General features: G+C 39.0%; 1 protein-coding gene and 1 pseudogene across 4 annotated transcripts in view; both read left to right on the forward strand.

Annotated features, from left to right (window-relative positions):
* Positions 1 to 26220, forward strand: part of Vamp4 (vesicle associated membrane protein 4) — a 51951-nt gene extending 25731 nt beyond the window's left edge. For all 4 annotated transcript variants that reach the window (XM_045141815.1, XM_045141816.1, XM_045141814.1 and 1 more), the window contains exons 4-8: positions 7191 to 7241; positions 17720 to 17820; positions 20610 to 20689; positions 23586 to 23637; positions 25413 to 26220. In XM_045141815.1, coding sequence (XP_044997750.1) covers positions 7191 to 7241; positions 17720 to 17820; positions 20610 to 20689; positions 23586 to 23637; positions 25413 to 25441 — 313 coding nt within the window. In that variant the 3' untranslated portion in view covers positions 25442 to 26220. The remainder of the gene's footprint in view (positions 1 to 7190; positions 7242 to 17719; positions 17821 to 20609; positions 20690 to 23585; positions 23638 to 25412) is intronic.
* Positions 7730 to 13750, forward strand: LOC105944026 (annotated as a pseudogene).
* Positions 26221 to 26879: the final 659 nt, after the last annotated feature.

A 26879-nucleotide genomic window follows, 5' to 3' on the forward strand; every position in this document is an offset into this window, starting at 1 on the left:
CAGCCATAGAAGACACCAGCAGGTTTATGCAAAGGCCCCTTTATTACTGATCATTTCTCTATAACCATCCATGTAGGGATAATCCTCAAGTCTGAGTTCACTTCTAGGAATTCAGATTTGTATTTCTGACTCCATAAGACTTAGGTTCCCCATTGGGTCAACACTCCCCATATTAGCCTTCACACCTCTAATCCATGCCCCTTGCATCACCTTTCCTTCCCCACTCACACTAAACAACGTTCTGGAGCCATGCCTTGTCTGTTATTTCCATGTGCCCCATAAAAATAATTTGGGGGTTTGAAGTGGGGTCTCACTCTAGCCTAGGCTGACCTGGCATTCACTCTTTAGTCCCATGTTGGCCTTGAACTCACTGCAGTCCTCCTAACTCTGCCTCCTGAGTGCTGGGATTAAAGGTGTGCACCAGTATGCCCAGATTATTATTATTTTTTTTATACAACATCTTGTTATGTAGGCCAGGCTGGTCTGGAGCTAACTATGTAGCCTAAGCTCCATCAAACTCAAAATCCTCCTGCCTCAGCCTCTCTGGATATTAGGATGACAGGTATGAGCCACATTGCTGGGATATTTGCACCCGGTGAGGCAGGCTTCCAGCATGAACATAGACTGGTCTACAAATGGACCTGTTTCCACATTCAAGGCAGAAGTCAGTATGGAACAAGCCTATCTTCCTATGCTGTCTAGTCCTCAGTACACCAATTGCTGTACACAAAGTTGGAAAGGCTTCTTGTGTAGGAAGCACCTTGTGCAGCCCAGCTCTCGAGAGGGGCAGCATCAGCTCCAGGCTTAACTAGGTCAGCCTGGCGGTGTCGCACAGCAGGTCATTCATGATAGACATGAATATGTCGCTCTACAGAAGTTGAATTGGTGAGCTGCAAACAGTGGTGCAGGGTGGTCAGAATGGAATTGAGTCAGAAGCCCCTTGACCCTGCCTCTTGTGAGTCCAGGGCTGCAGCTTTCTGTAGCAGAACTCAGGACTCCAGACCTAAATAGGTCAGTCTGACATGATTTGGATTTTAACTGCCTGATGTTCAGTTACTGGGACAAATACTTCAAACCTGTTTCTGAAAACTGGAAATCAGATAATGTGATGGTATTCAAGAGTCCCTTCAGTTATCTTTCTTTCCTTTTGTGACTCAAAGAGGGTAAGACAGGTAACATACTTAACTGTATAGCTGAGGATTACCTGAAGTCCTTTATCTACAGTGCTAGAATTGCAGGGATGTGTCACCCTACCTGCTCAGCTCAGTGTTGATCCTGGGAAGTATTTGTTTCCCTCAGCGTTTGGCAGCAGTGAACAGTTGGAAGCAAGTGCCTTACCTGCTGAGCCATCTCTCCAGCCCCAGCAGTGAGCAGTTGGAACAGGCATGTGTGAATAGCAGCAGACGGTGCTTCTAGCATTACAGTCCTTGTGTAGGCCTTGGGTATTGAGAGCCTTAGATCTACCAGGTGTTATGGATCTTATGCTGGCTCTGGAAGTTAGGATTCCTTAGCCCTTAACACTGGCAGTTGTTATAGGTCTTGGCTTGAAATCTGAACTCTTTGGCCCTAAAACCTTGTTAACTCTCTGGAATTATTCCAATGACCAGGGTCTGTGCATGGCTTCTCTTCTCTGGCTTCTTACAGCTTTTTATCCATCCTCATTACAATTTTTACTATCTGTCTACTTCCAATGCCCTTCTTCCTCTGGCCACTTCAGAACTGTTCTGCCACTGATGCTTTCATCAAGCAGCTGGCTGCCTTGCCACTGTTACTGCTGTACCTACCCACTCCTCACCCCCACTGGCTGTCACCACCCTGCTGCTCTGCTGCCATTGCTGCTTTCAAGTTCAAGTTACAAGCTCTGCCCACAATTCTAAAAGTGGACAAAAAAAAATTCAAGAAGATTTTTGTTAGGTAGCTTTAATACTGTATTACCTGGGGAGGTCACACAGCAGAGTCTCCCAGCAAACTCACCTAAGTGAGCTGAGCAGCCTACTTATATAGTGAGAGAAGGAGTCCTTGGAAAACAGACACACCAGACCTTGCTTGCAAATGAAGGTTTGTATTTGAACCAGTCACAGCTTTGCCTTGCTAGCACCAGTCACAGCTGTTGGGGTTTGTGTCTGAACCAATCACAGCCTTGTCATATCAGGTCCTCTACTAAGCCACTAGGGCAAGTATTCCGTTCCACCTATGGAATAGATGAAAATGGTTGCAGGGTTGTCTAGAGCTCACCAAGGCTTATGATAACAAAAAATCTTGCACAAGCTTTCAAACAACCCTGGCTTCATGAGCTGGGGCAGTCAGCTGTGAACATTGTAGCTTTTTCAAGGCATCGACCAAGTTTGAAGACACCTGGTACTGAAATTAAGGGTCCAGATGGCTGTTTAATTGACGGTCTTTTTTGCTCAGGGCAACCAAGGCAGCAAGGAAGTCCAACAGCTGCTACTTAGGGGTTAGTTTGCCACTTTCCTTACTTTACTTTGCTTATTTACAGACAGTAAATAAACATCAGAGCTGGAGAGATGGCTCAGTAGTTAAGTATTTACCTGCAAAGCCTAATGATCTGGACTCAATTCCTCAGTACCCATGGATGCACAAAGTAGCGCATGCATCTGGAATCTGTTTGAGCAGCTGGAGGTCCTGGCACTTGTTCACTTGTGCCCCTTCTTCTTGTAAATAAATAAATAAATAACACTTTAAAAAGAAAACAAATAGAAGTGTTTACAATGGGAAATTAAAGAATGTAACATTTACACTAATAGTGATTTTGGATTTTAACATACTTAATCCTCCCTAGTGCTCCAGGGAGATATGGGTCTCCCTTAGCAGTCTAGTATAGAGAATTGCTAAAAGCAATACCCAGATCTGAAGGTTCTTACATCATAGCTCTAGCAAACCTTTTCTCGGCCAGACCTGCTGAATGAGGCATATTTGGATTTCTTCCAGTGTACATGACTCGAGGTAAAGGTTACAGATTCTTTCAAGGGCTGCTTCACCCTGTCCCTGAATGAGTCTCACTATGTGATTCTTACTCATGGACTGCAATGACCAGACACCATCCCTAACTACAGACCATATATTCTGGAAGTTCTGATGGATGCTCCACAAATCCAGCACTTGGAATCTCCACATCCTTGTGTAGTCTTTCTGAACAAGCAGCATATTAAGCCTATTCAGGGTAACTGCTCAGGTGTCCAGGTGCAGTGTTTTCTTTAGGGCGGGTAGAATGAAAGGCTTGACCATTGCCCTTAGTGTTTCAATGTGCCCCCCATAAAACCTTTCACAACAGCAGTGGGAAGAGTGCCAAGGGCAGGTCATTGAGAGCAAGGGTAGCTAAAGCCTCACTCTTCTGGATATTTGTCTTTATAAATCTGTAAGGAAAAAGATCTTGGGGAAACATCCAGCCATCGTTCTCAGGCCAACAAGGAAAAACCCCTTATCAATCCTCTGAGAACCAATTCAGGGTTTAAGTCAGTGCTTACTGACCCCTGTTTACCCCATTCCATTCAGCACTGCTAGTCACAAACTTATAGCTCTGCCCCTCCTGGTACTAGGTTTGTATCTCACAAGCACCAGCATAGACACAAGGTCACTATTATCCCATGTGTTTTCAGTCATTGCTTAACAGAATTCTCCTATTTGTTTATATATTTATTTATTTATTTTATTTATTGACAACTTCTATAGTTAACAAACAAACCATGGTATTTCCCTCCTCTCCCCCACTTTCCCCTTCATAACTCTGCTCTTCATCATATCCTCTCCCTCTCTCCATTAATCTGTCTTTTAATTTGATGTCATCATCTTTTTCTCCTATTATGAGGCTCTTGTGTAGGTATTGCCAGGTACTGCGAGGTCTTGGATATTGAGGCAGTTTCTGTCTGGGCAGTTGTATGTAAGGACTGATACCCTTCCTTTGGCGCTTACATTCTCTCTGCCACCTCTTCCACAATGGACCCTGAGCCTTGGAGAGTGTGAGATGTTTCAGTGCTGGACACTCCTCCATCCCTTCTTCTCAGCACTATGTTGCCTTTTGGGTCATCCCAGTGGTCATCACAATCTGATAAAAAGCTTTTCTATCCAGAACTGAGATTAACATTAATATATGAATATGACCATTAAGTGTGGTGCTTTCAAGGCAATTTGGTGAGAGTAATATATGCATTTATTCAGACAAGAGCAGGCTTTATGCCCCTAAGGCTCATGACCTCCTGTGACCTTCCATGCCATAGGCTTTTGATTAGGTTTTTAGTACCAGGCATGTATTCCCTCCCATAGAGTGGGCCTTCAGTTAAATTAGAGAGCAATTGGTTTTCCCCAGAGCAGACATGCCACTATTGCACTCGTTCAGTCATTTGGCCTGTCTGTCCAAACTTGAGGCTTCCAGTGTACACTGTTTTCACTGCTGATGACTTCTGTCCCCCACAAGGCTGCATACAGTGTAGCTTTTTCTAGCTTTCAGTTGGCTGGCTACAGGGAGAAGGTTGTTTGTTTTTTCAGTGAAAAAATTTCATGAAAGTTCATTGCAACTGAGCATAGTGGCATGTACCTGTAGTCCCAGCTGCTTAGGAAGTGGGAAGATTGCTTGACCCCAGAATTCAAGTCCAGCCTAGGCAACCCTATCTCAAACCCCATCTCCAGAAAATTAAAAATTAAAACCCAAAACAGGGCTGATAGAATAGAAATCCAATTCAAGAATAAGAGAAAGTATAATTTGGCAGAACTGTGAGGTGACAAGATTTCCATAGACTCACAAAGCTAATTGCCTGAGTGAGAAGGCTTAGAATAAGGACATAGCCATCTGTCACAAAGGAACTCATTATTAGAAAGACCAGATGTTCTGGTAAATAAGTGACTGACTGAATACAAGTTAGATACCCCTGTGAGAAATCCTCATTCTTTCTGCATCTGTTGAAATGATTACATACTTTATTTTGTTTTCTTGATGGGGTAGTCTGGAAATGTGGTAAAGTATGCTGACTGAGTTTGGGATTTAAATCAACCCTGCATTCTTGTGATAAACCCTATTTAATATTATAAGCCTTTGTTGGAATCAGTTTGCTAAGATTTTTGTAAAGAAATTTTACATCTGTGGTCATGGGAGATATTGTTTAGCTGGTAGTGTTATCTTTTCATTTTTATGATTGTAGCAAGCAACTTCAGGTTTACTGAGATGAACTTCCAGACCAGGCACAGTTGTGGAGGTAGGGATATTTATTGAAACTTACAGATCTAGGGGAAGTTCCATAATGGCAGAAGAAGCTGGCCTGTTTTCACACCAAACACACAGAGAGAAGCACAAGCCAAAAGCCACAAGCCACACAGCACAGCACAGCACACTTTAGGGACTCCTGTTAGGCACACTTTGTACATCTTTAGATTGAAATCTAAAACCCACCACCACACCTTAAGATCCACCCAGGACACCTTCTTCAGCCAGGTGGCTGCAGATGCAACTGCAAACTAATAAAACACTGAATATGATAGGGGCCATCTATTCAAACCACCACAATTATATTGCCTGGTTTTCATCATAGATTAATACTGACCCCATATAATAGCCTGGAAAATGTTCTGTCTTTAGTTTTCAATGGTAGTTGTATAGATTTGGTGATTATTTATTAAATGCTTAGTAAAATTAATTATTGAACTCATCCATTCCTAAAGCTTTTTTGTGGAATTTTTTAAATTTTGGATTTTAAATAATTATATACGTAAAGACATAATGTTTACCCTTCACTTGGCTTCCCTTTATAAATCTTAAATTGTTTTTGTACATTGGGTTGTAGTGATGCAGCCAGTTTGTTCATATTTAGTAATTTGGGTGTTCCATTTTTATTCTGAAGAGTTTGGCTAGAAGTTTACTGATACTTAATTTTCAAAGGGCCAATATTTTCTATAGCTATTTCAAAGTGGGTTTTTTGTCATTGTTGTTGTTGTTGTTATTGTTGTTTTTCCAAGGTAGGGTCTCATTCTAGCTCAGGTGACCTGGAATTCACTATGTAGTGTCAGGGTGGCCTCAAACTCATGGCAATTCTCCTACCACTGCTTCCTAAGTGCTGGGATTAAAGGCATGCGCCACCATGCCTGGCAATTTCAGTTTATGATAAGTTGATAGAGGATATAAACATAACTCCTTTAAAAAACTATAGCTGGGATTATTTTAACCTAATAAATTTTAGGTATCTACCTAATCTTGTAGTTTCTTCATTTAATGATTCTTTTTTATGTGTTAGTTGATTGATTCTCAGTTCCTCTGGTTCAAAGTGTTAATTTTCTCTGTAAAATTCAGTGTTTAACTCATTTTAGAATGAAAGACTACTCAGGTATTCAAATGCATGGCTGGAACTTTAAGGACATTAAGGAAAAAGCTTATAGGCATTAAGGTGATATTGTTGTATTTACAAATGCTATTAATAGTTCTTTCTTCTAAAAGATATTTTTCTAGTCAGTTGCTTTATTTATCCTTCCTTTAGAAAATGCCATGTCTAGAAATTTCAGAACATATTTTCTTTTTAGTCTTATGGTTTACAGCTTACTCATTACCTTCAGAAAAGTGTCCCAAAACTTCCATTACTAGAATATTGGAAGGCAGCTATGCTAGCCACTGTACTACCAACACCTTAGCCATTCCTAGAACATGGGAATGGGTTGATCAAGGTAATGCATGCTTAGTCATAAGGAAGAGGTCATTGTTAAGACAGCTAATGTTGTCTTTTATATCTGCATTTCCCTTTGTTATGTTGATATTTTAAAAATGAACAATCATACTTAAACTTCTAGTTTTTTAGATGAAAATTTTTTGTCTTTCAATTAGGTAATCATAATAGCCTAAATTCAGGATGAACTGCAACTTTGGGTTGTTCTAGAATTGATATATTAATATGGTATTTCAGAAGTTTAATGATTTGAAAAAAACCTGTATTGCTAAGGATTATATAAGCCATAGTCTCTCAGAAAGTTTTACCATTAAGAAGAATTAGATTAATTGTAACCAACAGTATTCCAGTGAAGTAAAGGCATGACTGTGTATCATTCAGTCCTACCAATACTGGTAAAATGTGGTTCCTTGTGATTAATGACTGATGTGTGCTTAGAATTCAACTTGATTGTATATATAGATGCATTTCCTGGTTTGAATTTTGAATGATGCTATGATTACTGACATACTGGGGTTTTGTTTTCAGAAGGGGACCATCTGGACCAAGATTTGGACCTAGAAATGATAAAATTAAGCAGTAAGTCCTTAATACTAGTGTTTAAATGACTATCATATTTTTCCTTTTCAAATAATTTTATTGTTTTGATTGTCATATTTGTATGTGGACCAGGGATTCTCAAACTACAGCCTGTGAGCCAACTCTGGCCATAGCTTGGTTTTGTAAACAAAGTTTTATTGGAACACAACCATGTCCATTTGCTTTCATATTCTCTGTAGCTTCTTTTGAACCACAAGAGCAGTTTGAGTACTTGTGACAGATAGATCTTATGATACACAGAAGCTAAAATGCTTTGCTGGCCTTCACAGGAAAAAAAATCTGTTAGGTGGGTGTGGTGATACCCCAGGAGACCACTAAGATACAAGCTGCTTCTAGATTCTGTTTATTACTTACATAGAAAAAGAAAGAGTAGCCAGAGGTGCCAGTGCCCAGAATCATTTTCTTACATCAGAGAAGGTGGCACCATCATCAGTAAAGGAATGCTAGTTGTAGATTACCCTGTTGCAATGGGCTACTGCTACTGCTGGGTGGTTTTTATAGTCTACAAATACAGGCTGCAGAAAATCCATACCTCATCAGTACTTACAACAGTCTTCTAAGGGAAACAAACTTAGGAGGGGATGACCTTAGAAACTACTCATCCCAAGGTTCCAAAGGATTCACGAATATTCTGCCAAGACTCATATTATCTGTGTTTCAAGCCCAGGTGACATATGTAGATGCCTGAGAGGATATCAGTGTGCAGTATCTGAGCCATTCCCCTCACTGAGGCACAGTGACTTTGTTTGTACACATAGTCTTGTTCTGTTATGTCTAAGATGTCACTCGAGTAAAGGAATCTACTGAAGACATACCTGATTTTTGCCCTGCCACTATGCTTTAAATATTTCGTGTCTGATAGCCTTCTACAGAGTGAGCCTATTGTAGACTATGGCATATTGGGTCTTTTGAGTATAATTTATCAGATGAAGCCTAAAACTACAACCAGATACACACACACACACACACACACACACACACAGCGGTAAACTATTACAGTGGCTTTGGAAGTTACAAAATTCTAGAATAAGAAGGAATTATTGAGTAAGTATAATGATTCTTACTCTAAAGCTGAAGGTTGGTCAGATTTAGTTAGAAGTCAGTCATCAAATGAATAAATTAAAAATTGATGGGCTGGAGAGATGGCTTAGTTGTTAAGTGCTTGCCTGAAGCCTAAGGACTCTGGTTTGAGGGTGGATTCCCCAGTACCCATGTAAGCCAGATGTACGAGGTGGCACATGCATCTGGAGTTCATTTGCAGTGGCTGGAGGCCCTGATGCACCCATTCTCTGTATGCCTCTTTCTCTTTCTGTCTGTTTGTCGCTCTTAAATAAATAGATTAAAATAAAAATTGATGGTCTAGCTGGGCATGGTGGCAAACAGCTTTAATCCCAGCACTCAGGAGGTAGAGATATAGGAGGATCACCATGAGCTTGAAACCCAGCACTCGGGAAGCAGAGGTAGGAGGATCACCATGAGTTTGAGGCCACCCTGAGAATACAGAGTGAATCCCAGGTCAGCCTGGGCTAGAATGAGACCTACCTCAAAAAAAGAAAAAGAAGAAGGAGAAGGGAGGAGGGAGGAAGGAGGAAGAAGAAGAAAGAAGAAAGAAAGAAGAAAGAAGAAGAAAGAAAGAAAGAAAGAAAGAAAGAAAGAAAGAAAGAAAGAAAGAAAGAAAGAAGAAAGAAAGAAATTGGCAGCCTAACCTATGAATGCTAATCTAATAAGGACATAACTCAGCCATATGCACAGAATGGCAGTGCACAACTTGCCAAATCACTTGTCCAAAAAAACTCATAGACATTGCTTTAATTCCTTAAATTGGTCCTTTTTGTTTGTTTGTTTGTTTTTCGATGTAGGGTCTCACTCTAGTCCAGGCTGATCTGAAATTCATTATGCAGGCTCAGGGTGGCCTCGAACTCACAGTAATCCTCCTACCTCTGCCACCAGAGTGCTGGGATTAAAGGTGTGCCCCACCACGCCTGGCATTGGTCAATATTTTTAATTAAGATGTGGTATCACCATTTAATTTGTAACATTTTAATAGAGTGTTTCTTGATTATATAGATAAACAACATTGTTGCTTGATTACACTTTTTTCTTTTAGTTCTTTTCAAGGTAAGGTCTCTCTCTAGCCCAGGCTGACCTGAAATTTACTCTGTTGTCCCAGGCTGGCCTCAAACTCATGGTGATCCTCCTACTTCTGCCTTCTGAGTGCTGGGATTAAAAGCATATGCCACCATGCCTGGGTTAATTAAATTTTGATTAACTATATGCTGATAACAGATTAATACCATAAAAGGCATTACTTTTAGAGGATGTTTTGGGGAAATATTTTGAATATTTTGCTTATATAAATTATATGTCACTGTAATTAATTTCCTTATTTTTTTACTCATTTTCTTATTTTTTTAAATATTTTATTTATTTATTTGACAGAGAGGAAGAGAGAGAGAGAGTGAAATGAACTCCAGGTACATGCACCACCTTGTGCATCTGGCTAATGTGGACCTTTGGCTTTGCAGACAAATGCCTTAACAACTAAGCCATCCCTCCAGCCCTTTTTATTGTTGTTGTTTTGTTTTGTTTTTCAAGGTAGGGTCTTGCTCTAGCCCAGGCTGACCTGGAATTCACTATGTAGTCTCAGGGTGGCCTCGAGCTCACGGCAGTCCTATCTCTGCCTCCCAAGTACTGATACTAAAGGTGTGCGCCACCATGCCTGGCTATTTTACTCATTTTTAAAGTCTGAGGATTGAACCCAGGGTCTCATGCATACTATACAAATTCTCTAGCACTGAGCTACATCCGTAGCCTCTTCTAAATTTCATTTTGAGGTAAGTTCTAGCTAAATTGACCAGATAAGCCTTCAAATTGAGATTCTCCTGCTTCAACCTCCCTGCTGGGATTACAGGCCTGCACCACCAAAGTTTAGCTAAAATTTGTGATTTTCATTGGAATGTTTCTTTTGTTTTTAAGCTATATGATAGTATATTACATGCCACTTTGGTAAACTGAAGATATTCTCTTTCATGAATAGGGAATCTTCTATCATATTGTTCCAACCAGTTTAAATTTTAGAAGGAACTAGGGACTTTCCATGATATAACAGCAATAGACATGTAGTTGCAAAAAAAAAAAAACATATTAAAAAAATTATTTGGTTGGATTGGGTTGGGATGGCGTAGCCGCTAAGGTGCTTGCCTGCAAAGCCAAAGGACCAAGGTTCAGTTCCCCAGGATTCGTGTAAAATCAGATCCACAAGGTGGCACATACATCTGGAGTTCATTTGCAGTGGCTGGAGGCCCTGGCATGCTCTCCCACGTGCTCACTCTCTCTTGTGCGCTCTCTCTTTCTCTCTCTGAAATAAATAAGAAAAATTTTTAGAAAGTTATTTTTGTCATTAGTACCTTAAATGACCACAAGATGGAGATGTTAAGTATGAAAAGTAATATATTCTTTTCTTTCATTTTTTATTTATTTATTTTATTCATTTATTTATTTATTTATTTATTTTTGGTTTTTCGAGGTAGGGTCTCACTGTAGCCCAGGCTGACCCGGAATTCACTATAGAGTCTCAGGGTGGCCTTGAACTCACGGCAATCCTCCTACCTCTGCCTCCCAAGTGCTGGGTACCACACCCAGCTAAAAGTAATATATTCTTTATAAAATAAGGAATAAATGTGTTGTATTGCAGAATATGATTTTTTCTTACTGAAAGAGCACTAACGTTAGACTATAAGCATTGTATGAAGTGCTTGAAAGTTATCATGTTGAATTCTCATACATGAGGTAAATTAATATGTTAATTAAACATATTTTAGGGCTAGAGAGATTAGTGGTTAAGGTGGTTTCCTGGAAAGCCAAGGGACCTAGGTTCCATTCCGCAGGACTCAAGTAAGCCAGATGCACATGGTAGTGCAAGTGTCTGGAGTTTGTTTGCAGCAGCTGAAGACCCTGATGCACCCATCCTTTCTCTCTCTCGCTGCCTCTTTCTTTCTCTCTCAAACAAATAAAATAAAGTTTAAAAATATTATTTATTGGGCTGGAGAGATGGCTTAGTGGTTAAGTGTTTGCCTGTGAAGCCTAAGGACCCCAGTTTGAGGCTCAATTCCCCAGGACCCATGCACAAGGGGCCACACGCATCTGGAGTTCATTTGCAGTGGCTGGATCTCTCTCTCTCTCTGTCTATCTGCCTTTCTCACTCTGTCTGTGACTCTCAAATAAATAAATAAATAATGAACAAAAAATTTTTAAAATATTATTTATTTATTTATTTGGAAGCAGAGAGAAAGAGAGAATTAGAATATGGATATGCCAGGGCCTCCAGCAGCTGCAAATGAACTCTTAAATGCATGTGCCACTCTGTGCATCTGCCTTTATGAGTATTAGGGAATCAAACCTGGATCATTAGGTTTTATAGGCAAGTGCCATAACTACTGAGCAATCTCTCCAGCCCAGCATCTTCATTTTAAGGTGAGAAAATACAAAGGTAACAATATGCTTGCAAAGTGACTTTTGTAATCACGTACATAGCACATGGTAAGGTGGATTGCAAAGCCAGTTCTAAACAACTATCGAACTCAAGATCTCTATAGTGTACCAAAAGCTTTCCTGTTGAAAATTAGAATGGAGACATTTCAATAACACTGGTACTTTCAGTCTCTTGGGGGGATTTGAAACAATACTGAAAATGCCTTTCCTCTTTGTAGAAAGGTTTTGTGCCCTTTCTTCTACCATGTGTTCCAAAGACTATGATGCAAATCTCCACTCCTTCACAAACTTGCTTCTTTGAGTTCTTAACTTTTTTTTTGTTTCAGTTAATGATCATATGTCTTTCTAGGACCACTCATCTTCTCAAATTATAAATGTATGGGTCCTCTATGATTTTTCTCTCTCATTACTTCACCCATATCTAGTTAATCACTCAGTTATTGAAATATCCCCTACTTTTACATACATTCCTTTAGCCAAAAACTTCTCCAGGCATGCGTGGTGGTGCACGTCTTTAATCCCAGCACTTGGGAGGTAGAGGTAGGAGGATCACTGTGCGTTTGAGGCTACCCTGAGACTAGATCATGAATTCCAGGTCAGCCTGAGCTAGAGACCCTACCTCAAAAAAAAAAAAAAAAAAAAAACTTCCCATTGCCCATTATCTTTTCTGTGCCCAGTTTATTGTTTACCCCTCAAGGCCTAGTATCAGGATTGTGATGTCATCTGTGATCCAGGCTGAAATCATCTTGGCTTCATGGCTGATACCAAGGATATCTCTCCATTGTAACACTTCACGCGTGTTGTATGGTCATGGATTTCAGTTTTCCCCACTGGATTATAATCTTTCTAAATGTCAGTCTTTTAGCCTTTACATTGATATCCCTGATAAAAATCAGAACTAAGCCAGGTATGGTAGCCAATGCCTTTAATCCCAGCACTTGAGAGGCAGAGGTAGGAGGATCACCATGAGTTCAAGGCCAGCCTGAGACTGCATAGTGAGACCCTACCTTGAAACGCAAAAAAAAAAAAAAAAATTTTTAAATAAGAGAGACCGAGTGGTCAGGAGGGGTCAGAAGAGAGCAATCCAGGTGGGCAGCTGGGCGGGCAGCTGGCTGGACTGCAGCTCAGCCACTGTCTCCATGTGCCACAGTCAAACCACAGTCCAGCCAGAGTGCAAGCTCCATTGGCAGTGCGGTGCGGAGCAGACTCCCATGCCCTGCCATGCCATGCACCGAGACCTGCATGGCCATCCAAAAGGTTCTGCCCTTCTCCCGCCACCAGCTTGGAGGGGACGTGCATCAAGAAGGTCTCTATCTACGGGAACATCGCTACAGGAAAGTCAACATTTGTGAATATCCTTAAGCAGGTGTGTGAAGACTGGGAAGTGGTTCCTGAACCTGTTGCCATGTTTAAACTTCATGTGCAATGTTCAGAAGACTCAAGATGAATTTGAGGAATTGACATCTCAGAAAAGTGTTGGGAATGTTCTTCAAATGATGTATGAAAAACCCAAATGATGTTCTTTTGCCTTCCAGTGACTTGTCTCAGTCAGATCCGAGCCCAGCTCACTGCTGTCAGTGGCAAGCTCAAAGATGCAAAGAAACCTGTATTGTTTTTTGAAAGATCTGTGTACAGTGACAGGTATATTTTTGCATGTAATTTGTATGAATCTTAATGCATGAATGAAACAGTGGAGCATGTATCAAGACTTGTAGGACTGGATGGATAGCCAGTTTGGCCACTCTGAAGAAATGCTTAAATAGAATATATTTACAAGGAAGAAGTGAGGAGCAAGGCATTCCTCTTGAGTATTAGAAATTTCATTATAAATATGAAAGCTGGCTCCTGCACAGAACTCTGAAAACCAACTTTGATTATCTACAGGAGGTGCCTGTCCTAACACTAGATGTTAATGAAGACTTTAAAGACAAACATGCTAATCTAACTGAACAGGTCAAAGAATTTTTGAGTACTTTGTGATGTTACTGAAGACTACAGGCAACCAAATGTTCCCAGATACTCCACTTGAACTACCGGCAACTAAGTGGTTCCAGTAACTTCAGTTTTGTATGTCTTCACAGTTCAGTATTCATGCCAGAGTCTTTATAAATTCAAGCTTTTAACCACTTTTGTTCAGTATGGAGAATCCTGAAAAGGATGCAAGTAGATCCATTTGATTCAGTTATACCATTCATGGGCATATACCCTAAACACTCCACCCATATATATTTTTTTTATTTTTATTTATTCATTTGAGCAAGGGAAAGAGGCAGAGAGAGAGAGAGAGAGAGAGAGAGAGAATGGGCACGCCAGGGCTTCCAGCCACTGCAAACGAACTCCAGATGCATGTGCCACCTTGTGCATCTGGCTATCTGGCTTAGGTGGGTCCTGAGGAATCGAACCGAGGTTCTTTGACTTTGCAGGCAAGCACCTTAACCACTAAGCCATCTCTCCAGCCCAACACTTCACTCTTTACTGCAGAGATACTTGCTCAGCTGTGTCTGTGGCAACTCTATTTACAATGGTAAAGAACTGGAATCAGCCCAGATGCCCATAATCTGATCTGATGAATGTATAATGAAGATGTGGTACATGTATACAATGGAATTCTACTTACTGGTAAGAGAAAATGAAATAATGAAATTTTCAGGCAAGTGGGTGGAGTTGGAAAAAAAGTCATTCTAATAAGGTCATGCAGGCACAGAAAGACAAACAGTGCATGTACCCTCTCATCTGCAGTTTCAACAGGGGTCAGTTGGAGATGAGTGCAAATGGTAAGCAACAGGAATACGGGCATAAAACTAGAGTGACACAGGAAGAAATAAGGAGAGAAGAGTTAGGGAAGGTATAGAATGTGGTGGGGTAGTGAATCAGTTCCATAGAAACACTCATTCTGGCTAGTGTTCTACAAGATCTAACCACCAATGAAGGGGGAGGGGAAACAGTCTGGACAGAAGGTAGAAAAACCATGAACTATGGCTGGTAAATCCCATGCCCAGATTTGGGTCGCCTCACACAGTGAGCTGTTGGCAACGGAGACTAATGAGGTCCTCAAAACAATGTAGGCCATTGACAAAACACTTGATTACCGGCCAGTGCTAAGAGGTAAAGCACTATTGCTAAAGACATCATAGGTTGCAGTCACAGAACATGCACAACAACACTGGAACTGAAAGGGAAACTAGTATCCATCTGGCTAGCCCTCATAGTGTTGGAAAGCCCTATGAGAGCCACTGGAGGATAGTCGTCACCAACAGCATGAATAATCAGGGACTCTGCAGACTACAAAACCAACCAGCCAGACAAAAAGTATATGCCCGTGCAATAGTGGCACATAGCCTCTACAGGTAATCAGCTGTTTACTGATTGGACATGAGGCTGCTAGGTGGAGAAAACTCATATCTGGTATTGGAAATCAAGTCAGAATCTCATGATTAGGAAACTGACTTCAGAAAGAAACCCCCACTGCTCTCTGGAGAATAGGCTTGCACACCAAAATATCTCTCAAATAACTTTTTATACCCCCTTTAACCCAAGCTGTTCTCACTTTTGGTTGGAGAATCTTCTTTATTTTACAGATGATAGAGAAAACGGAGGATAACTAAGATCCATAGATAGGATAAAAAGCTAGCCAACTGCCCACCATGAGATGTACCACTTTTATCACAACTGCCAGGGCCCAGGAGAAATTGTAGAGGAAGCGATGTCATGAATACTGCTGTTATTGATAGTCTGACAACCAGCCTCAGGTTGATGGTGACAGATTAGAATAATAGAAACCTATAAAAACAGAAATCTAGAGACTACATATAATTCAACACTGAATAGAACTGCCAGGCTGCAGTGATGGCTCAGCATTTAAGGTGCTTGACTATGAAATCTAAGAACCCAGGTTTGATCGCCAGTACTCTGTAAGTCAGTTGCACAAGGTGGCACATACATCTAGAGTTTGTTTGCAGTGGCTAGAGGCCTTGGCATGCCCATCCTCTCCCTCCTCTCACCCATCCCTTCTTCTCTCATAAATAAATAAAATTTTTAAAATTTTTTAAAAATAACTTCCAACAGGCCTGCCATAGCTCAGTGAATATTGCAGAAGATGGTACAGAAAGATTGTAAGAACCACAGAGTCAGTAGGAATACCATGAAGCATGGTTTCCCACTCCTTACCCCCATCACCCTACTAGGACTGACTGAGGCCTTCATGACCCTATAGCGAATGCCATGACCCCACTGAGGAGGGCCCCCAGGGTACTGGGAACAGGAGCAGGATCAAAGGGATAAAAGTTTTATATATATATACATTTTACATATATATATTTAAATATTTATTAAATAAATATACAAATAATAAATAAATATATTACTAATTAATTAATAAATATATATTTAAATATTTATATGTATTATAAAATAAAATTTATTTAAAGCTTCTGAAAGAACAGTGAAGAGAAAGCCTACAGAAGGGAAGAAAATCTTTGCCACCTGATATGAATTTAATATCCAGAATGGATAAAGAGCTGAAAAGACTAAACAGCACAAGAGCAAATAATCTGGTAAATAAAGGACAATTGAACTTAACTGACACTTCAAATGAAGAAGAAGTACAAATCACCAATAAGTCCTTGGGGAATAAAATGTATATTCTCAGACATCAGGAAAATGCAAATCGCTACCTCATTGAGATTCCACCTCACCTCAGTCTTAATGGCTATTGCCAAAACATGAAAAGCAAATGTTGTCAAGGATGCAGGGAAAGGGGAATCCTTTTAAACTTCTGGTGTCCAAACACTGTGGAAATCAGAATGGAAATTCTTCAAAACAAAAACGGCTGGAGCAATGGCTTAGTGATTAGTGTGCTTCCTGTGCAAGCACGAAGCCTGATGGGGCCTGAGATTTCCTGAGTTCAAATATGCAGATTTTATGCACTAAAAGTAAAAGGGAGACTATCAGGGATATGCAAGGGGAAAAGACAGAGAGGGAATATTAAAAGGGTAATAAAGGGGGCGAATATAAAAATATGTGCATATGTGGAAATCTTATAATGGAACCTCTTTTTTGTATAATTAGTAGATTGTAGACTTTTATGGAGTTTTAATTAGTTGACCTATATCCATAGAATCTTGCTCATAGAGATTTTGGATCAATAACTGTTTCTTTAGCTTTTTAGTTTTATTTTAAAATTGTTTTTGCTATTGGCATTTTAATATCCATAATAACTGTAATCTGATCATGTGTGGAAGAGAGAGAGAATTGGCATGCCAGGGCCTCCAGCCACTGCAGTCAAACTCCAGATGTGTACACCTCCTTGTGCGCATGTGTGATGTTGCACACTTGCATCACTGTGTCTGGCTTACGTGGGACTGGAGAGTTGAACATGAGTCAGGCTCTGTAGGCAGGTGCCTTAACCACTAAGCCATCTCTCTGGCCCAGGAACTAGATATTTTTCATAAGTGTGTCACATGTCTGGGCAAACACTACTCTAAGCCCTGTGTGTATAAAATATATAGCACAGTTAGGTGGTGGTTGTGGGTTTACATGCTGCTTCAATAGTCTACAGAAAAGAGTCACACTGGGGACTAAATTCTGCAGTTACTGAGCATTGTTAATACATTTAATTATGAGACATTTAATTTGCTTATGAATTACATTATTAGAATCAAAACTAAGAATAAACTCTCAGTTAACTATTACTTTAATTTCTTTTATGCTGTCTTTGATTATCTGAATACTGAGCCCATAAGTGGAAGAACATGGCTTACCTAAAACTGTTTTGTATTTGCAGTATTGGGATTCACTCATGCCTGGCAGGCACTGTACTTCTGATCCACACTTCTAACCCCAAATCTTTATATTTTAATAGCAAACTATACTTTTCTGAGAATTTACTATTTATCATGTCCTATAAAAGTTTCAAATATGATGACCATTATTAAAAGAATAAATCATTTTTATCTTTCTTAAACTAGTGTTCAGAATCAGGTGGATGAAGTTATTGATGTCATGCAAGAAAATATCACAAAGGTAATTGAAAGAGGGGAGAGACTAGATGAACTACAGGACAAATCAGGTACAGATACTGAACATACTTGATATTACTGAACTGTGTTTTGCTTATATATGTCTTTTCCCACTTGGCTAGCCAACATTTAGGGGTCTTGACTTACAAAAATTACTATTTGATTCTTTTCAAAAAAATTTTTTTGTTTATTTTCGTTTTATTTGAGAGCAACAGACAGAGCAAGAAAGGCAGGTAGAGAGAGAAAGAGAGAGAGAGAGAGAGAGAGAGGGAGAGGGAGAGAATGGACACGCCAGGGCCTCCAGCTACTGCAAACAAACTCCAGACGCGTGCAGCCCCTTGTGCATCTGGCTAATGTGGGTCCTGGGGAATCAAGCCTCGAACCGGGGTCCTTAGGCTTCACGGGCAAGTACTTAACCACTCAGCCATCTCTCCAACCCAACTATTTGATTCTTAATGTTATGATTTTCATGGTTTAGTTTCTTCTGTTCCCTTTAACATTGAAGAACCTTACCGGATTGCTTCCTTATTACCCACTTGAGAATTGAGAAGTTTTAAAATTTTTATTTATTTATTTGAGACAGACAAAGAGAAATTGGACACTGCAGGGCTTTTTGTTGCTGTGGGAAAACTCCAGATGCATCCACCACTTTGTGCATCTGGCTTTATGTGGGTACTGAAAATTTGAACCTGGTCCATCAGGCTTGGCAAGCAAGCACCTCTAACCACAGACCATCTCCCTAGCCCAAGAATTGAGAATTTAAAATTCATTGCTGATGCCCTACTATGTGTTGAAGTCTAAACACTTTTTTAAACACTCGTTTAAAATTTTTCTAATAATTTTTTTGTATTCTCTGATAATTTAATAATAGCCCTTCTTTACCAATAAATATTAGTATGTATGTCTATAATAGTTCCTGGCACCTATTTGGCCCTCAAATATTTAATGGTGAATGTTTAAATATTGTTTGAACAATGACTTATGCTGTCTTTGGAAAGATAGCGGCCATTGTTTACTGACAGATGTTAGTCTTTATAACTCAAACAGTTCCTGAAACATAAGAGCCACTCAAACTGTTTGAATGGTGAATAGTTAAATATCTGACTCTTTCTGTATATGGGTGTGAAGGGGTGTATGTGCCATGTATGTGCATATGTATATGAAGCCTAGAGGACAACCTCTGGTATTATCCTCAGACATTCTTCACACCTTTTTGGGGGGAAGTCTCTGGTTGCACTGAAGGTGGCCAATTAGGCTAGACTGGCTGGCCAGCACGCTCCAGGAATCCTCCCATCTCCTTCTCCTAGCACCGAAATTACAGGTGCTTGCCAGACAAGCCGTTTACTAATTCTCGACAGACTTGCTTGATCATACATTAAAATTAGCTGGGCGTAGTAGCACATGCCTTTAATTCCAGCACTCAGGAGGCAGAGGTAGGAGGAACACCATGAATTTGAGGCCACCCTGAGATGAGATGACATAGTGAATTCCAAGTCAGCCTGAGCTAGAGTGAGACCGTACCTCAAAAAGCAACAACAACAACAACAACAAAAACATTAAAATTAATAATTGTTCTCCCTTATTTTTTAAATATATTTTATTTATTTATTTATTTAAGAGGAGAAAGAGAGAATGGGCATGCCAGAGCTTCCAGCCACTGCAGATGAACTCCAGATGCATGTGCCACCTTGTTCATCTGGCTTATGTGGGTCATGGTGAATAGAACCAAGGTCCTTTGGCTTTGCAGGCAAGCACCTTAACTGTTAAGCCATCTCTAGCCTCTCCCTTATTTTTTTTAAAGAGTATTTTTATTTATTTGAGAGCAGAGAAAGAGAATGGGCACATCAAGAGCTTCTAGCCACTGCAAATGGATTTCAGATACATATGCCACTTTGTGCATCTGGCTTTACATGGGTACTGGAGAATCAAGCTCAGGCTGTTGGGCTTTATAAGCAAGCACTTTAACCACTGAGCCATCTCCCAATCTTGTTCGCCTTGAAAATCTATTACCTTTGTTTGGTAAGAATTTAACCTTTTTTTTTTTTTCTGAGGTAGGGTCTCACTCTAGCCCAGGCTGATCTGGAATTCACTATATAGTCTCATGCTGGCCTCAAACTCACAGAGATCTTCCTACCTCTGCCTCCCAAATGCTGGGATTAAAGGTTTGACCTTCTTTGTGTGCATTTTTTTTCTAGAGGGGTACAAAGACTTTTGTTTGCTTAGTGTTGGTGCTTGGGATTGAACCCAATCACATAGTCATTCTACTGAGCAATACCTATACTATTTCTGTTTTCTCTTGCTGGTGTTTATTTTTGTATTTTTTTTTTATGAGAGAGAGCGCAACCGAGGGAGAATGAATTGGCATGCCAGGGCCTCCAGCCACTGCAATTCCAGATGCATGCACCACCTTGTGAGCATGTGCAACCTTGCATATGTGTCACCTTGTGCATTTGGCTTACGTGGGATCTGGGGAGTCAAACATGGGTCCTTAGGCTTTGCCGGCAAGCGCTTTAGCCACTAAGCCATCTCTCCAGCCCTATTTCTACTTTTAACAGTGTTTTCTCAGCAGAATTATTAAGTTTATGTACATGCATTGTGGCCCAAGGAAGGGTTCTCTTTATTTTATAGCAATAAGAACAAACTCATCTGCAACTATGTTTTGCTTTTTGCTGTTTTTTTAAATTTGTTTTAAGTTTTGTTTTTAACAATATAGAATAACAGATTCTTATGGGAACAAATGTGAAAAAGTAGAAATTAATATTTTCTTGTTTTTGTGTGACTAGATAAAAGAATCCTGTTATGTCGTTTAATCCTTCTCTCCATCCTCTATGTGATATAGAAAGCTTATCGGATAATGCAACTGCTTTTAGCAACAGATCCAAACAGCTTCGAAGGCAAATGTGGTGGCGTGGATGCAAAGTAAGTAAATCAGAAGATAGAGGTAGGTTGGTCATCCTCTCAAGTAATGTTCAAAGACACGAGGGGAAAAGACCTCTGGTCTAGTATCTGAGCACTTGCGGACAGGGACTATAACTGTCTTACTATGATCCCTTCTGAACTCAGGACCCAGTAGGAACTCAGGAAATATTTGCTGAGGGAGCAGTTAAAGGAATCAAGCAATGCCTAAAAGATGTTTATTTCATAGATTTCATGAAAGCAGTTCACATTTTGCTAATAATGTAGCTGTCTAGACATATTGTTTACATATGTAGAAATTTTTTAATAAAATAAAAACTAGAGAAAATATTATTTTTCTGTTGAGAAGCACTTTGTAAAAGCACTTCTTATATCAGAATCTTCTGGTAAATGCTGGGGCTCAAGTTCAGATCCCTATAGCTCATACAACTGCAGGGCATGGTGGTGCGCACCTGCAATACAAACACTCACAAGGTAGAGATGAAAAGACTCTTGGGGACAAGCTGGCTAGATGGACAAGCCAGATCAGTGAGCTCTGAGTTGAATAAAAGATGCTGTCTCAATAAATAGGGTGGAGAGTGATTGAGGAAGGGATCTAGCATTGACCTTTGGCCTTCACACGCATGCAACCACACACGTACACCATGCACTTATAAATACAAAAAAAAAAAAATAGGGCTGGAGTGATGGCTCATTGGTTAAGGTGCTTATCTACAAAGCCTAAAAACCCAGGTTCTATTTCCCAGTACCCATGTAAAACCAGGTGCACAGTGGTGCATGGGTCTGGAGTTCATGTGCAGCAGCTGGAGGCCCTGGCACACCCATGCTCTTTGTCTGTTTCTCTTTTCTCTCTGCTTGTAGATAGATAGATAGATAGATAGATAGATAGATAGATAGATAGATGGATGGATGGATGGATAGCAGAATGCTGTTTGAAGAGTCTCTGTCCACCCCAGTGGAATAGTAATGGAGTCAAACATGTAATGAACAGCATTACTACAGGACTTAACAAAGACCAATTAAAGTAGCAAGTGTTTCCCATTTCTTACTTGTGATTCTTGCATTTCTTCAATCTTGTGCTCCTTGTCATCAGGAGGAGCTTTCTCATGCCTTCCATTTTCTGTATTGGCTTTTAGCTGTGATTTAGAAGGTGTTTTCTGAGAAAAGATTGAGAAAAAAAAAAACAAAAAAAAAGACAAATCATGGATTTCCCATGGCTTAAAGGGGGTGGATTAGAGGTTGATTAAGGTTGGACACGAGGAAAATTTTTGAGCCAGTGGTGCAAATGTCCTGCCTTTGGTTATAATGATTGTAGACTTTTGCTGCCACGGTTAGAAACTTGAGGAAGAATACTACTCATTAAGGTGTTCTAAATTTGTGTTAATATTTCCATATAAATGTTCTAAAGCTAAGCTGAATAAATTTTTATAATAGGACAGATTAATATATGCTTTGGGAAAAGTGGAAAAGCTACTGTGAAAGTCCATGTGACTTCAAAAATATTTTCAGGTTAAATAAAGGATTAAAGAACTTTATAGATTAATATAGGCCCAGATACATACTGACAACACACCTTCATGCATTCTGAGTCTGTTTCTACATTTGTTTGGTTATCATAATTAAAAACTTCATAGGTAATAATGTCCAGCTTGCAGAGGTTTTCTGTATTCTCCAGGTCACTTTGTTGCTGGCATGGATGTAAGGTCACAATGTGTTCCTAGTCATTCTAAGTCTAGGAAGGTTCAGTTTACTGCTGCTCTGCTACTTCCATCTGTGACAGTCACTGAAGTGAGTCATCTGTTGATACTGGTATCGCTTTTCTGAGTCAGCTGTTTTTGTTGTGCGAAAATGATGAAAATACAGCTTTGAATTCATCAAGAAAATGAATAGCTTTACAGCATATGCATTTTAAGATTAAATGAAAAATGTAACAATTTTATATGGAAAGATAACATGAGCTTAAAATGTCAATCAAGCAGGTGACAGAACTGATCTTAAAGCTTCTCCTCCCAACTTTGCAACTGACATGCAAAATACTCTTGAGCAAGTTACTTATTAAATGGCATTATCATGAAGAACCTCAAATATAGTTCTTGAAATGGAGATTAAAACACCATAAAGGGAAAGCAGAACACCATGAAGAAAGAAAAGGGATTGGAAAACTAACCATATTCTCATATACTTGGAGAACGAGTGCCATGAGATGTGCTTCCATGTTTGCAGAAGTCCCCACTTATCCACAGTTTCATTTTCCACATTTTCAGTTTGCCCAAGATAAATATTAATATTCTATCTTGACACTTGGTAGAGGAAGACCAAAGTCATATCACTTTTATTATAGTGTATTGTTGAAGTTCCATTTATTAGTAGCCATTAATATCTTACTTTACTTAATTAAATTTTTATTATAGGCATGCATATATATGGAAAAACAGTATGCATTGGGTTTGATACTTTTCATGGTTTCACTCATTCATGTGAGGGGGGCACAGTCACAGGGAACGTTAATTGTTTGGATAAGGGAGGACCACTCTACATTAAATAACTGGGATTGGCTAGTGTGTGTTCATGCTATCTTGACCCTTAAACAGAGCTGCTAAAGTATCATAGTTTTCATGCTCTCTCATTAGAAATAAACATGAAACCATAATGGTCCAGACTCATTGAAGTTTTAATTGTTGCTCTTTAATGCACAGAACAACCTTGAACAATAAAATCCAACAAAGTAAAAACCTTCAAGTTTAGGGGAACTGTGATTATTTACAAGAGGATGTAAACCAGCCATCAGGTTCATATGAGAAACAACAAATTGGAAGCCTTTCAGGGGATGAGCTAGCTTATAGTATACTAATTAAAAAGCATGTCAAACACTCTTTCATGTGCTTCTTGTGTATTGTAGATAAAAGCCATCATGGCATTGATTGCTGCTGTCCTTTTGCTAGTGATTATCAGTAAGTATTTATTGGATTATTACTTCTTGGAATTTTATGGGGATTTTCTTTTCGAAAGAAAGGGTCTTGCTATGTAGGTCAGGCTATCCTGGATGCCACTGTGTAGCTCATGCTGGCCTTCCAGCTGGCATATTATTTTAGATAATTTTATTCCTTTTAATTTCAGTATATTTAGTATCTCTCATGTCAAGATTGAATAATGACTTCTGAATAAGGAGAAGACCTTAACCTAAAATCTATGGATCTCTGAAAATGCTCTTAAAATGTCTGTGAAATTTTATATGAGTATGAATGTGTACATTTCTGTGGAGAGAGAGAGTCTGTATCTTTTGTTAGATTCTCAAAGAAAAGCCCTTCTCATTCCTCCTCAGCCACACCCCAAGCACAGCATAGAGCTAAGTGATTTATTCAAGGCCAAATCTGGCTTCTCTACAGTTAGGACCAAAACATTGATCTTGTATTTACTTCTTTGAAAGATGGCATTTTGCATCTAGTAGTACTGTATTGGAGGGACAAATCCAGGTAAACCTCCAGGTGTTTTTAAATTGATAAGTTGAACTTGATGTTAGCCATTAAAGTATGATTCCTTCTTTCCTTTCTTCCTTAATATTACTTTTAAGATCAAGCATTTTTGGTATTTGTGTTTCTGCAAGGTCCTTTGCCTTTGTTTATAGAGATCTTATGTAGGCCTGGAAAGTGTCTCAAAAATTATTTGAAAATTTTTATGAGACTATTTTTTTAACTGGGCAAAAATGATACAAAGAAATACAGTTGGATTTTACTACTCCCAGATTCTCTGTGAATTTATTTATTAGTTGAAACTTATAATCCACTGGTCCATACTCACATTGCTTTCTCGGTCATTTGCACATCGATTCTAAGCAGCAAAAATTTTGACTGTCCTGACTGGCAGTTTCCCAGTTGAGCTCAGTCAGGAAACTCTCTACCTACCTTTATCATCTCTCACTGCCTAAGCATGTCCTTTCTGCACTGCTACATTTTCCATATTTTTATACTTTTTGTTGATTTCATGGTATAAAGTGGACCTTGAATAGTCCACAAACGTACTCTAGTATAACTAAGTGTAAGAAGGCTGTAATGTGTTTGTTAAGGCATGAGTTAGGGTGCTGTTGGCCTTGAGTTCAGTGTTTAAGTAGTAATATATAGTAAATGAGGTGCCTTTAAACATAGGCAATATGTAGTAATTAGAGAGGCTTGCAGGAATTTCACTCTGTATTTTCTGTAGAAGTGGTGGCTTATTATTCACTATTCACTAACTGAGTATGGTGACTTTATAGAACATAACTATCTCAACAAGGACCAGCCATAAATAGTGGACAAAATGTGGACAAGCATGAAGAAAATAAAATTCGACTGGACACTTACCACACAGAGATTGCAACTGTTAAATATAACTATTCTATGTGCATCCAGTATTCTCCTATTAATATCTAAACATATTATTTAAAACATCATATTTTTTCCTAATAAATATTTTGTGCATTATTTTTCCATGTCATTAAATCTTTTTAATGTCTTAGAAGGTGCATACTACTGTGTATGATGTATTTGATCAAGATGTTGATGTTAGACATTTGTGTTGTTTTGTCATGTCTTACTTTTCGTTTTTTAATATCTGTTGTCTCAGATAAAAGTTTGCCTTCATTACCCCTTCCTAAAAGTGGATATACCTACAGTTAGGAATTTTGCTTCTAACCTATCATATGAATCTGATTTTGATGTGTTGTTTTTTGTTTTTATTTTTTCTCTTACAGTTCTTATAGTTGTGAGATACCATACTTGACTTGATGGCAGAGCTCCTCATTAAACAAGATCTGGGACAATAACAATAACACAAGATTGCTGCATAATTTAAATGAAACTTATGTATATAACTTTCAATTTTTCTTTTTCAAGAAAGAGGCAAGTACCATTTCAAATTGGAACATGGAGAATGTTTCAGTTATCTTCTTCCCGCCTGACAAAATGTGCTTTGAGTAGTTATATTTAAGGCAAAGATCTTTATTTTGTTTTATCCCAAGGATCTAATTTGAAACTAGATACTTGCCAGCTCATTATTTGTATATATTGTTAAACACTGATACTTACATTTTAGTGGCAGAGAAACTTGTATTATTGCTTTAAAGTGAGAGTCGGGGGGGGCGTCAGGAAGCCTATGAAGAGTACCAAATCATTATGCTACAGAGATGCATAGACATCCCATCAACATGTGCAAGACTATCACACTTCTCCTATTATAGTTGCTTTGTAGGCAGTTTCCACTTTCACTGCTGTGACAAAAGCGAAATGTAAATGTTTCTGCCTTCAGCTATAACTAAAAACATTCCAGTAAACCTGTTCTCACTGTGTAAGGAAATGTGTTGTAAATTTTTAGTGTTTACATTATGAAAATGGAAAACAGTGTGAATAACATAGTATGGTATTATAAAACTGGAAATAATAAAATTATTGGAGACTGTCACTGGAGTGTTTGAAAGTGAGCAGTATACAGCTACCAGTCATGGTCTACCTGGTTGTCAGTTAAAATCCAATAAAGAGGAATTAATTCTAATGTAAGTGAAATCTACAGGTAACCTTTTCTTAAATTTAATTTTTTGTTAGTAGTTTTTTGTCTTTAATTTTAACTAACTCTTTACTATAAGTACTAAAGTTAGCAAAATCATGTGATTTAGAATGTTGTATGTTTATAGTCTCTGCTCCTCCTTGGGGAAATGTGTGTTGAACAATCGAGTATGAAAACGGCCAACAGCAAGGAGTAGTGAAATTTCAAGAGCACAGGTAACCTACATGTAATTAATCAGTCAGTAACAAATGCTACAGGGTTACCTTCAATTTGACCTTGTTTTTATAACAAGAAAAGGTGAAAAAAACTGCCAGCCCCCTTATCTTGTTTAGACAAGTCAGCATGGAACTATGTACAGTGTTTAGGAGGAGGAAGCACTATAAAAATTTGGAGATTGCAGAAACTTGTGCATGTGGGCAACAGAAGTTAGAAATAGTTGGGTGGAAATTACCAGAATTATTTAAAAGAGGAAAATGATGGTTCTGCATAAAAGATTTCTTTGATCATTTTAATTCAAAATGTATAAAACTGAATCTAGAATTTTTGTTGTTTAATTCTACAGTAGTTAGTACTAAGAGACAAAAATGGTATATTAATATAAAGATATGAAGGGAAGAAGAAGATTAAGAGATAATTCAAGACTTGGAAGTCAAGATCT

The sequence above is a fragment of the Jaculus jaculus genome, chromosome 1 (genome assembly GCF_020740685.1).
Source record: "Jaculus jaculus isolate mJacJac1 chromosome 1, mJacJac1.mat.Y.cur, whole genome shotgun sequence".
NCBI lineage: Eukaryota > Metazoa > Chordata > Mammalia > Rodentia > Dipodidae > Jaculus > Jaculus jaculus.